The 12,500-nt window shown below is 47.7% G+C and overlaps 1 protein-coding gene across 11 annotated transcripts in view; it reads right to left on the reverse strand.

The window, feature by feature from the left end:
- kkv (hyaluronan synthase-like protein kkv) overlaps positions 1-12,500 on the reverse strand; it is a 73,199-nt gene that overhangs the window by 34,796 nt on the left and 25,903 nt on the right. For all 11 annotated transcript variants that reach the window (XM_070125469.1, XM_070125464.1, XM_070125470.1 and 8 more), the window contains exons 3-4: positions 11,819-11,936; positions 10,898-11,033 (exon numbers count right to left, since the gene is read on the reverse strand). In XM_070125469.1, coding sequence (XP_069981570.1) covers positions 10,898-11,033; positions 11,819-11,936 — 254 coding nt within the window. The remainder of the gene's footprint in view (positions 1-10,897; positions 11,034-11,818; positions 11,937-12,500) is intronic.

Consider the following 12,500-nt stretch of genomic DNA (forward strand, 5'->3'; position numbering starts at 1 on the left):
TCACCACCATCTACTGCTATTATTGTTGTGTTTGAATATCTGTTGGTGCAGTTGGTTGCTGACAATTTACGTTGGATAAATACTGTATATTTATTTTTTGTTTATTTATTTATTCATTCATTATTGCGATTACTCATTTAGAGTCGCCCAGTAAGAGAAGAAAGTGGAAATTTATTATAGCTACTGAAATATGATTCTTTGATTATGTTTATATTTGTCTCCGCGCGCTTGAATGTTCAGTCATGCCTTTGTGCTTTGGCGCATGCACGCGCGCGCGTTTTCTCCGCACATTCGCGAAAGCCGGAAGTTCCGCGGCGAGCACCCGGAAGCCGGCAAGGAGATCCGGAGTAGGTGATCTTTGTTTCCCCGTGACAACCGCCTCTTGGCGCGAGGTCATGGGAGCAGGAGAGGGAGGGGCCGGAGCGAGGCGAAAGGGGGGGCAAAGGGTTGGAGTGGGGAGGGGGAAGGGAAGGGGAAGGGGGGCAAAGGGAAGGGAAGGAAGGGGGACAAAGGAAGGGAAGGGAAAGGGGGGCAAAGGGAAGGGAAGGAAGGAAAGGGAAGGGAAGGGAAAGGGGGGCAAAGGGAAGGGAAGGGAAAGGGGGGCAAAGGGAAGGGAAGGGAAATGGGGACAACGGGAAGGGAAGGGGAAGGGGGCAAAGGGAAGGGAAGGGGGGCAAAGGGAAGGGGGAGGGGCAGGGAAAGGAGAGCGAGGGAGGCAAAAGGCTCGGGAGGAGGGGTGAAGGAGCAGGAGAGGGGAGAGGGAGCAGACACCGAATGCAGGTGGAGTGCCAGTTGGCGCCGGTCGCCTGTCTATCTACCTATATATTATCTATCAGTCTACAAGATTGTCGATCTGTTTATCTATCAATCCATCTCGGGCCGTTTGACTGACTACCACCATCTGGCTGTCTCTTCCTTTCTCACTCTTCTTCCCTTCGTTTCTGTTTCCCTCCCTCCCTCCCTCCCTCCCTCTTATCTTCCAAATAACAGTCTCTTTACAATTGCTCCGTAAAATTAATCATTAACTTAATAACAACCGCTGCTTTTCGTCCTTAATCGGAGGCGGGGGAGAAGAGGATGGAGGGGTGAGAGGTGAAGGGGAAAGGGAAACGAGCGAGTCACTGGCTTCGTGTGACAAAGGAAGTCAAAGAGAGAGAGAGAGAGAGAGAGAGAGAGAGAGAGAGAGAGAGAGAGAGAGAGAGAGAGAGAGAGAGAGAGAGAGAGAGAGAGAGAGAGAGAGAGAGAGAGGGGGGGGGAAGGGAGGGAGGGAGGGAGTGAAAGAGGGAGTGGAAACGGAAGCTAAAAATGATAGAAGCAAAACAAAATATAACAGTAAAGAATAGTGTTATAAAATAAAGATTTGACGTACACGTATGCCTTGATAAATCCATACACAAGCGACGACATGGCCAAGGCAACGCAAGCGCCCACCAAACGAAGGCAGGAAATCAAGAGCGTCATTCGGGCTTCGAGGCGCCCACTCCCGCCCTTCTTGTGACGGCTCGTACAAGGTCTCCGCCGGGCTGCCCGCTCGCTCGCTGCTCTTTCCGTTTCCTGTCGATTTCTTGCCCTGTTCATGCCCTGCGTCTGTTGCTCCAGTCCTGACAGTTTCCCGGGTGTGATCTCTCTTTGTCTTAGCCCGTAGGCCTTGGTGTGATCTAGTTCGGATCATGTGTCTCAATCGATGCTTCGGTATGTGTTTTAATATCAACATATGTCTAGTTCTCTTGATACATACTTAAGCTAGTGTGTGTGTGTGTGTGTGTGTGTGTGTGTGTGTGTGTGTGTGTGTGTGTGTGTGTGTGTGTGTGTGTGTGTGTGTGTGTGTGTGTGTGTGTGTGTGTGTGTGTGTGTGTGTGTGTGTGTGTGTGTGTGCGTGAGTGTGTGTGTCCCATTCTATCTATCTCTCTCTCTTATTCCTCCCTCCCATTTCTTCTTCCTCTCCCCTCCTCTCCTAACGGAGGTCTCAGCCATTGCATTCAACCTAATCACACTGCAGAGTCATAATCGTGATTCGCGCGGTCCTGCATCCCGTTTCTCGCCGGAGATGACGTCAGCGTCGACTTAAGATGCAGCGCCAGCATCCTATCTTGTTTACTTGTTATCGCGTTAACTGTGTCATCGTTCTGTTGTACTTCGAAATATTATAGGATATATTTTTAATGAATATTAATCACAGGATATGTTTTCAATGACTCTTAATTCCAGGATATATTTTTAATGAATATTTATCACAGGATGTGTTTTCAATGACTCTTAATCCCAGGAAATATTTTCAATGAATATTAATCACAGGATATATATATTTTTTTTATTTTCTTGCATTGCGTAATAAGAATAGTCGTAAAATACTGCGTCATCGGTAGAGCAGCGTTCAAATTGGCTATCAGAAGGCTAGGAAGTAATGCCAGAATCTGATAAAAGAGTGCGAGACGAGGAGAACGTTAGCCAGCGACAGAGAAAAAAAGGAAACTGAAATCTTAAGTTTCGTATTTTTTTCCGCACGGAGAAGAAAGGGGGCTGAGCGGGGGTTTTGCGAGGGGGGGGGGGGGCGATGGCGGCGCAGAGCAACATTCTAGCGCAAGGTCGACTCTTTTTTCCCCTTCCTCCACGTCTCTCCTGCCTCCTGCCTTGTCTCCTTATGCCTATCTCTGTCTTTGTCTGTCTAGCGATCTGTCTCTGGCTGTCTGCCTGACTGTGTCTTTCCTCTCTCTTCCCATTTCTTTTTCTTATCTTTTCTTCTTCTTCTTCTTCTTCTTCTCTCTCTCTCTCTCTCTCTCTCTCCTTCTCTTTCTCTCGCCTTCTCTTTCTCTCTCCTTCTCTTTCTCTCTCCTTCTCTTTCTCTCTCCTTCTCTTTCTCTCTCCTTCTCTTTCTCTCTCCTTCTCTCTCTCTCTTCTTCTCTCCTTCTCTCACTCTCCTAGAAAGAGACGATAGATCTCGACCCGCAGAAGCTGAGAGACAACCGAACAAAAGAGTAATAAATAAGCAAACAAATGAATAAATAAAATAAATACAAGAAAACGGAGCGAGGACAAAACAAAAATCAAGCCAGAGAAGCGTCCAGAAGAGAGATGGAAGCGCCGTGGAAGCAGAGACCGCAGAAGGAGACCGGAGAATGGCAAGACGGAGGAGGCGAATGGAGCCGAGTAAAACCTCCGTGGATTCCGGCCGCGCTGCACCGGGCGGCCTTGCTGGTCCCGTTACCTCTGGCCGGGGGGGAGGGGGGGTGGGAAGGGGGGGGGGGGGGGGGCTTTGATAGTGACGGCCGATCAAGTTGTAGTGGCGATGGTGAGGGAGAATTCCGTTTCATGGTGAATGCAGGTTGATTTATTGGCGGGAGAATGGCTTGATTGTTGGGGGGTTATAGGTTCTAATGGTGTGTGTGTGGGGGGGGGGGGAGTTTCGGTTTTATGGTGAGGTCGTTTAGTGTCTCACGGTTGGGAAAAGAGGATAGTGACGGGCGGATGGTGAGGAGGAGCCGTTGAGTTTTATGGTGACTTAGATTAACATAATGGGGGAGAAACGAAAGGAGAAAGAAAGAAAGTCACAGATAATGGCGGTCAACCAGAAATAAATATAAATATAAAAAAAAATATATATATAAGTGATAAGTAGAAAGGACTTTGTAAATAAAGAAAAAAGGAATAGTAAAAGAATAGAGAAAAAGGAATAATACGTAATGAAACGGAACGACGAATGAGGAAGGGGTAGAGCAGACTAGTCGGAGGTGGGCGAGTGGGTGAGGTGGGGAGGGTGAGTCAGGTGGGCTGGGACAGGTGGGCAGAGGGCGGGACACGAACAGGACCGACTTCAGGCAGCTTAGCGGGGGGGGGGGAGGTAGGGGGGGGGCGAGGGGGTTACTTCTTGGTGTTCGAAGGGGGTTAACTGAAATTCATGCATTCATACACGTACACACAAACACACACACACACACACACACACACACACATACACACACACACATTCCAGCCTGCCACAGCAATGCGTCAAGCTGAATAAAATGCAATCATCCCCCAACACAGATTTGACCTTTATTCAGCAGCTGTTCCGGCAAAAGGGGTGAAAGGAGAAGACTCTCCCTCCCCCCCTTCACCCCCTCCCCCCATATCCTCTTCTGTCACGCTGCTTCTTGGCGTGAAAGTGTCAATTCAAATCCCCCGTAATTATGTCGACGTCATGAGATTAAGCCGTGCGCATGACAATGTGTTCATGCAGAAAAAAATGAGAGGGAGAAGATGGAGGTTATTCGCCTTCTTTCACCTTCACTTATTCATTTCGATTAATTCTCCTTTCTTCTCCCTCTCCTTCCCTCTTCCCTTCGGTCGCTTCCTTTGTCTATTCTCTTTGGATTTACTTATTATCTTCTTATCGTCCTCCTCTTTTCTATCCCTTCCTTTCCTTCTTTCTCTACCTTCTTCTTATTTCCTTTAATCATTCCACTTATCTTCTCTTCTTTCACTCTGTCCCTTTTCCCTTTTTTCGCTCCCTTCCTTCACCGTCCCTTACTTGTTCCACGTATTCATTCCTTCTCCCTCCTACTCTCCTCATTATACCTTGCCTTACGTATTCCATTTATTTCCTCCTCCTCCTCTTCTTTTTTCCCTTCGTCTTCCCTCCTCCTCTTCTTCCCTTCGTCTTCCCATCTCCTCTATTTCCTTTCGTCTTCCCTTCTCCTCCTCCTCCGCTTCCTCTTTTTCCCTTCGTCTTCCTTTCTCCTCCTCCTCCTCTTTTCCTTTCGTCTTCTCTCCTCCTCCTCTTCCTTTTTTCCTTTCGCCTTCCCTTCTCCTCCTCTTCCTCTTTTTCCCTTCGTCTTCCCTTCTCCTCTTTTTCCTTTCGTCTTCCCTTCTCCTCTTTTTCCTTTCGTCTTCTCTCCTCCTCCTCCTTCCCCTCCTCTTCCTCTTTTTCCTTTCGCCTTCCCTCCTCCTCTTCTTCCTCTTTTTCCCTCCTCCTCCCCCTCCTCCTTTTCCTTTCGCCTTCCCTTCCCCTCCTCCTCCGGCGCATTCTTCCCGCCGGTGATTTGAGCGGGAAATCAGAGGTCGAGCGAGGCAGGAAATGGCTCGGAACTCGACTTGTTGATCGGGGGAAGGGGAAGGGGGTTGGGGGAAGGGGAAGGAGGGAGGGGATTGGAAGTAGGGGGTGCGGGGAAGGAGAGAAGAGGAGGAGGAGGAGGAGGAGGAGGAAAAGTGAGAGTGGGGGAGAGGAGGGGAAGGAGATATAGAGGGTTAGGAGGAGGAAGAGAGGGGGCGGGGGAGGAGAAGGAGGTAAAGAGTGTTAAGAAGAGGGAGAGAAGAGAAGGGGGAAGGAGAGAGGGAGAGGGGGAGAAGAGACGGGGAAAGGAGGGAGAGAGGAGGAGGGGGGGAGGAGAAGGGGAAGGGGAGCTCCCCACTCCGTCATTAGACTTTCACTGGCGGCAACACGACGGGCCTCGACGTTGCGCCACACGAACACACGCACGCATGCAAGTACTGTACGTGTGCACGCTCAATGAGCATTCACACGTAAGTGCAAAAACGTACTTATACATATACATACTCATCCGCATGTTCAGTTCTTGTACAAACCACAACGGCAGATAGGCACAGACACACACACACACACATAAACGTACACACGCACATCCACGACGATTCCAGCATGCCTCCTATTCCCGCCAAATTCCTCGTCATCATCCAACTCGAGACATTCCTGAGAGCCAGGTCCTCGCCCCCTCCCCCTGCTCCTCCACGCCTCCCAAGGCTGAGGCCACACGAGCACAAAAACCTTTCTTTGTCCGGTCTAGAACTCTTTCCCTCACTCTCACTCTCCACGTCTCTTTGTTGGCTCTCTTCTCCTTGATCTTTTCCTGCGACCTCGCTCCCTCTCCCTCTCCTCCTGCTGCTGCTGCTATTCCCCTTTCTCATCGTTTTCCTCTTCTTCCCATTTTCTTCCTTTTCCTCTTACCTTTTTTCTTCTCTATTGTCCCTTTCTCCTGTTTCCTCTTCTTTCTTCATTTCCTCTTATTCCCCTCCCCTTTCTGAATTCCTTCGTCCTCTTCCCCTTCTCCAATTTTCTTCCTATCCCACTCTCACTCTCCTCCTCCCTCTCTTTTCTTCCTATCCCACTGTCCTATTTCCCTTTCTTCCGTCCTCTCATGTCTCTTCCTCCTCTTCCCATATTCCCTTTTCCTCCTCCTCCTCCTCGGCGCAGTCACCTGATTCCCGTCTTCTTCAATCCAATCTCTCTCCCTACAAGTGGACGAAGATATAAAGTCTGAGAAATCTGCTTTGAGTCGTAATTCCTTACACTACTTTTTTATCTCCTTGCATTATTTATCGTTTCCTTCAACTCCTTTAATCCCCCACTATTTCTTCTACTTTACATTCCAATTCCTCCTCCGTGTTCTTGCGCACCTGTTTAAATTTGTCCCGTAAGAAATGCTGGCGGGTCGGACATTCTTTCCCTTTTAATCATCGTCCTACTGCTGTCCTTACTGTTTTCTCGCCTCAAAACAGTTATGACTTCGCCTTCTGCCGCTTCGCTTTCATTCTCTTTTTGTCTTACATTCTGCTTCTCCTTTTGCCTGTCTGTATCTGCCTCTGCCTGTCTCTGTCTGTCTGTTCTCTCTCCCTCTCTCTAATCCTCCTCCTCTCTCTCTCTTATTATCTGACAGGAGTAATGCTACTACTGAAGATATGTTTTCTCGTTAAGCAATATTTATCTGTTCCTATTTCATCATTACCACCGTTACTAAACCCTTTTTCTTCTTTCGCTATTTCCCTATGGACAGAGATACTTCAGCTACCACAACTAATACAAAAGTCAGCTACAGTATCGTCTACTCAACCCGGAATCTCCCACAGTCTACTTTAACCTGGGAATACCCGCGTTAAATCCGGATTGGGTAACAGGTCCAGTAGTCTTCTCACAGCGAGCTCCGGGAAATAAACACTCAGGTGAAGAAGCAACGGCATGAACTCACGACCATAAGGTATTCTTTGCAATGCATTACGCGAAGACTCATAATTTCGAAATAATTTCCCAGCGAGGAATAGAGAAGGAGGAGGGGGGGTTAGAGGGAAGGCCGGAGGGATGGAGGAAGGAGGAGGGAAGGGAAGAGGAAAAACACATGAAGAAGACGGGGAAGCAGAGGAAAGGAGGAGGAGCAACAGCAAAGAGCAGCAGCGGGAGGAGGAGCAGCAGCAGCAGCAGCAGGAGTAACAGCAACGTCAGGAGGAGGAGGAGCAGCAGCAAGAGCAGCAGTAACAGGAGGAGGAGCAGCAGCAAGTACAGCATTAACAAGAGCAGCAGCAGCTGTAACAGGAGCAGCAGGAGGAGGAGGAGGAGGAGGAGGAGGAGGAGGAGAAGGAGGAGCAGGAGGAGGAGGAGCAGGAGCAGGAGCAGGAGCAGCAGCAGGAGCAACAGAAGGAGCAGCAGCAGGAGGACGAAGAGGCATGAGGGAGGGGGGGGGATGACGAAGCAACGCCGACGCAATCTGATCGAAGGTTGAGTGAACGGACACAATCGTCCAGTCGTTCAATCGTTCACCCGGCGCTGACACTCACGTTCACCCAGCCACAATGCGGTCTGGATTACAAAGAGCATAGCTGTTGATTTACAAAGCTAATGTAATGGGATATCGACCTTGCGATAAGAGTCGTGGCTTTAACCAACCGTGTTTGATGTTTCTCTTTTGAGTTTTCAGAACGGGACTATTATACACAGCAATATGTTAAAGTCTTGGATCGGTGTATGATAAAGAGGGTGAAAGAGGAGAGAGGAAAGGAGAGGAGGCGAGGCAGAGAAGAGAGAGAGAAATAGTAGGAAGGAGAGGAGAGATGAAAGAAGATAAAGAAAGAGAAGAGACAAAGACAAGAGGAAGAGACCTCAGACATCCAAGAGGAAGAGACAAAGGCATCGCCGCCGCACCTGCACGATTTTCCAAAACCACATTAGCTTGTGTTTGTTCCGCCAACACCACACATTCACACCTCTCTGTCTGCGCCACCTACGTCCCAACCACACAACCACACCCGCAACCGACGCAGGTAAGGAATCTGCGGTGTTGTAAAGACTACTTGATGACAACGCCTGGCCTTGCTTGTGGGCGTGGCGAGCAGTGGGGGGCGTTCTGGCATAAGTGCAAAAACGGATTCTCATTCATTGGGGAAACTGGCTTCAAAATATTTGTAAATATCAAAGAAAAATAAACCAGGCAGACAGGCAAGCCCGACAACAACGAGGGGGATCACCGCAAGCAAGAAGCGTAACGATGCCTCTTCCCCTTCCTTCAATCTCTTCTTTTAATGACTCGCGGCTCAAGGGCGGCGGCGCTGATCTGCTGTTAGGATCCTAATTAGTATAATCGAGACAAGGGACACGACGCGAAGGTGTAACGACCAGGCAGGCGGAAGCAGGCGAAGGAAGAGCAGGAGAGAAGAGGGTCGTTGCTGCTTGCGCGCCACCTGCTGTCGGCGCCGCCATCTGTCGGGGGGACACTGCACCTCGGCCTCAATAAGAGACGATGATGACCGTACATTTGGAGGGAGAGACACCGTATTATCCCGGATCATGAGAGATGATGATAATCATAGCGTTTTCATCACTGCCAGGTGTCATAGAATAGACAAATCTAAAGAAAAAAGAAGAAAAAAAGGAAGACGAGAAAACAGACAGACATCTGTAAACTGTCGAGCATTCGAATCACGCGTATCATAAGCCAAAAAATGACAGTCATCAAAAGCTTCAGAAATGTGAAAACTCCGCAGCAGGCTACCTAAACGAGAACAATTAAAAGTTGCGAACCAAAAACTAGCGCCAAGAGTTTGAAGTGGACCGTCGTAGAAAGTTTAAAAAGGTAAAAGCGTGACCGAGAGAGAGAGATTACCTGAAGCTCGGTCGAGAGTGACCCGTTCGCAATGGGAGCCAGATGAAGGCGCAGAAGAGGCAGCGTGCAAGGGACGCAGTAGCATTAGTAGATCTTAATGTTAGTGGATACCTGCTGATGATGTCTGATTATCAAAGGCGAGGTGATGATTGGCTGTTGCGTGTTAGGTGATGACTGACTAGTATACACATATCCAGACAAGAAAAAAGTCGTTTTTCGGTAATTAACGCCGTATCGGTAAAACCAAAGACACTGTCACTCCCTAACAACTCAACTACCATTATCCCAAACATAATTATCCTTTAGGAGGGCTGCAGACACAAGCCACTAGCAGGCCGTGAAGAATTTCTCATTACGATTTTTTTTTCTCTCGAAGGACTTGGTGGTTTACCTTTGTGGTTGTGAGGCTGAGAAAGAGGGGGAACAGTATGTTTAAAAAAAGGATAAGATTTGTTTCTGGAACAGATTTCTGTTTGTCCTTCTACCCATTTTGTATACAGTTGGACTTCGGAAAAACAAAACCACACCCTTTTTTCTATCACTTTTCTCCCTATCACTCGTGGAAGTGGGGATGGGTCACGCCCAAGATCACAAGATACATCTATTGATAATTCATCTACTGATCTTGGTTACACCCAGGCCCCTTCTGGTCTTTCCTAACGACAGAAAGCGGAAATCTGGGACGAGTTTTTCCCTCTCTGGACGCCCATCACTAGCAGAATTAAGGTTTTGGGATGTGTGGAGGGAGAAGGTGAGAGGGAGGGGAGATAGAGAGAGAGAGAGAGAGAGAGAGAGAGAGAGAGAGAGAGAGAGAGAGAGAGAGAGAGAGAGAGAGAGAGAGAGAGAGACAGAGAGAGAGAGGGGGGGGGTGGAGAGGGAGAGGGAGAGACAGACAGACAGACAGAGAGAGAGAGAGACGTATCACAAAGATTCCACCACTCATTTCCCCCTTTAACAGAATATACGACAATTCCTCCGTATTCTCCTCCAGTTCATCAACATCCACAGCTCCCACAATGAAGCACGCAGCGGCCCTGTCCGAGAGGCGAAACCGCGACTCAGCGAAGCACTGCTGTTCCGGGAGACATGACAACCAGAAGGTCAGCCATTGTGCGGGACAGCGACAAGAACAGCCACAGGCCACACCCTCCCTGGCGCCCTCTCTCCCTCTCTCTCTTTATGCTCCCTTCCCGCCGTCAGGTAATTACTCTTTTTGGAACACTTTCATCTCCTGGTTATTTCTTATTACTATGATGTCAGATACTTCCGCCCTACCTCTGCATTTCACTGTCTCTGTCTGTCTATCTATCTCTCTATCTTCTCTTTCAAATTCATACACACACACACACACACACACACACACACACACACACACACACACACACACACACACACACACACACACACACACACACACACACACACACTTGTCTATTGATCTATCCCTTCTCCATGTCTCTCCAAGACATTTTAAAAGGCATTTCCTTCTCGCTTGCACCCTGTCCCGTGCCTCTTTCCCTGTCCCTTTTCCCCGAACCTCTTTCCCTGTGCCCTTTCTCCGAGCCTCTTCCCCTGTCCCTTTTCCCTGGGCCTCTTTCTTCCTGCTGCCAATTCCTCAACATACATCTTGTGTTCGTGACGCTTGCGAGGAGCCAGTGACTGACCTGCTGAGTGTGGGAAAAGTGCTCCATGCAATCTCTCGCAATCCTTAGTCCTCCCTCTTCGGTTCCCACTGATTATCTGCGCATGACTATTTTTTGCGTGTGTATATTGCATATCGGTCTGTCTATGTAAGTATCTATTAGTCTGTCTCTTTTTTTCTGATTCTGTTTCTGACTGTGACTCTCCCTGCTTCTGTCTTTCTCATTCTTTCTCTCTTCTCTCTCTCTCCCTCGGATTCGCTCTCAATATTTTATGTGTAGTAAAACGAAAAAAAAATCCACAAAAGAACCAAAGCAACAGCATTCTTTCCATATCAAAATCACAGAAATATTACCACACCCTTTTGACGCAGCAAGAGTAGGCCTACTTACTGAACTGGTGGTCACTCTTGGAGCAAATCGGGAGTTTCTTCGCACTTTTCAACTGTGACGTCATGAGCAACACCAGCGCCTTCGTGATCACACCGGCTGTCAACACCACTCCAAATGTGAGCAGGTAGGTGAACACCTGTACGAGAACAAGACCATAGATAGATAAGATAGATATGCCAATATAAGGCGTTTCATCAACTTTAAGCAATTCACTTTTTTTTAATCCGTGATTACCTAACAGACTTTATGATACACAAAATAACATTAAAATTAATAAAATAACAGAAAAAAATAAATACGAGTACCTAGTAGACTTCATATGCAATAATAATAATAATAACAATAATAAATAAACAAAAAATAAATGCGAGTACCTAAGGGTACTATCACACAATCGTTTTTTCCGTCAATTTCTGCTTTTCCGTCTGGAATTGAGGCTCTCCGCAAGTATCGTTTGCAAACGGAACGCCTCCCAGACGAAGACGGTTACGACCGTTTCCGTCTTGATCTAATTCTATTAATAAATTAGATAGGATGAGTGAATGTAAACGTAAGCTAATATTTTAGAACATTCGTATACACAATATACATCATCATATTTCTTTAAAATAACGTGATATGTATGAGAATGTTCGTGTGATTTCCGGGACCTCACTCCGACAGTGCCATGCTTGTTTACATGAATCAGACGATCTTCAAACGAAAATTCATTCGGAATTTTCCTATGAATTCGAAATTCGAAAGTTTAATACGAGAGTTCATTCGGAAACGCAAAAAAATGACGGAAAAAGTGATAGTGTGATAGGGCCTTAATAGTACCAAATATGCAAACAAAAAATCAAAAATCCCTTTCAAAACAATCATTTCCTTTCACCAGACGGCTTCGCTCTCTGGCCGAGGCAGCCCAGCCCTCCCACTCACCTTGAGGCATTTCACTGTGAACTCGAGGAACTTCTGGCCGTCTTCGGAGAGGGAGCTGTTGGACGGGGGCGTCGTGCGGAACACGTCCCATGCTTTGGTCTCTTGCACGGAGCGGCGGCTGCAACAGAGGGAGGAATGCGGTTATTCATCTGTTCGATCTCATTTTACGCTTTATTAATTGTCACCATCATCACCATTACCATCAACATCATCATCATCATTATTATTACTACTATTATTACACTTATCATTCTTATCGCTATCACTATAATCATTCTTATCATCCTAGCTCGAAGTTGGATTTTTGTATGCGTGGTGAGACGGAGCGTGGCTGGGGACTGGTGAATAAGGCTGCGAGTTTGGTTGTTTTAAAATAATTTTGTGGGCTTGGTCATGGCATTTTGAGTGTGATAGCTCTTGCTTGTGACACTCACTCTCTCTCTCTCTTCTCTCTCTCCCTCTCTCTCTCTCTCTCTCTCTCCTCTCTCTCTCTCTCTCTCTCTCTCTCTCTCTCTCTCTCTCTCTCTCTCTCTCTCTCTCTCTCTCTCTCTCTCTTCGCTCTCTCTCTTCGCTCTCTCTCTTCGCTCTCTCTCTCCGCTCTCTCTCTCCGCTCTCTCTCTCCGCTCTCTCTCTTCGCTCTCTCTCTCTCTCTTTCTCTTTGCTTCGCTCTCTCTCTCTCTCT

This window comes from Penaeus vannamei, chromosome 9 (genome assembly GCF_042767895.1).
Source record: "Penaeus vannamei isolate JL-2024 chromosome 9, ASM4276789v1, whole genome shotgun sequence".
NCBI classification, from domain to species: Eukaryota; Metazoa; Arthropoda; class Malacostraca; order Decapoda; family Penaeidae; genus Penaeus; species Penaeus vannamei.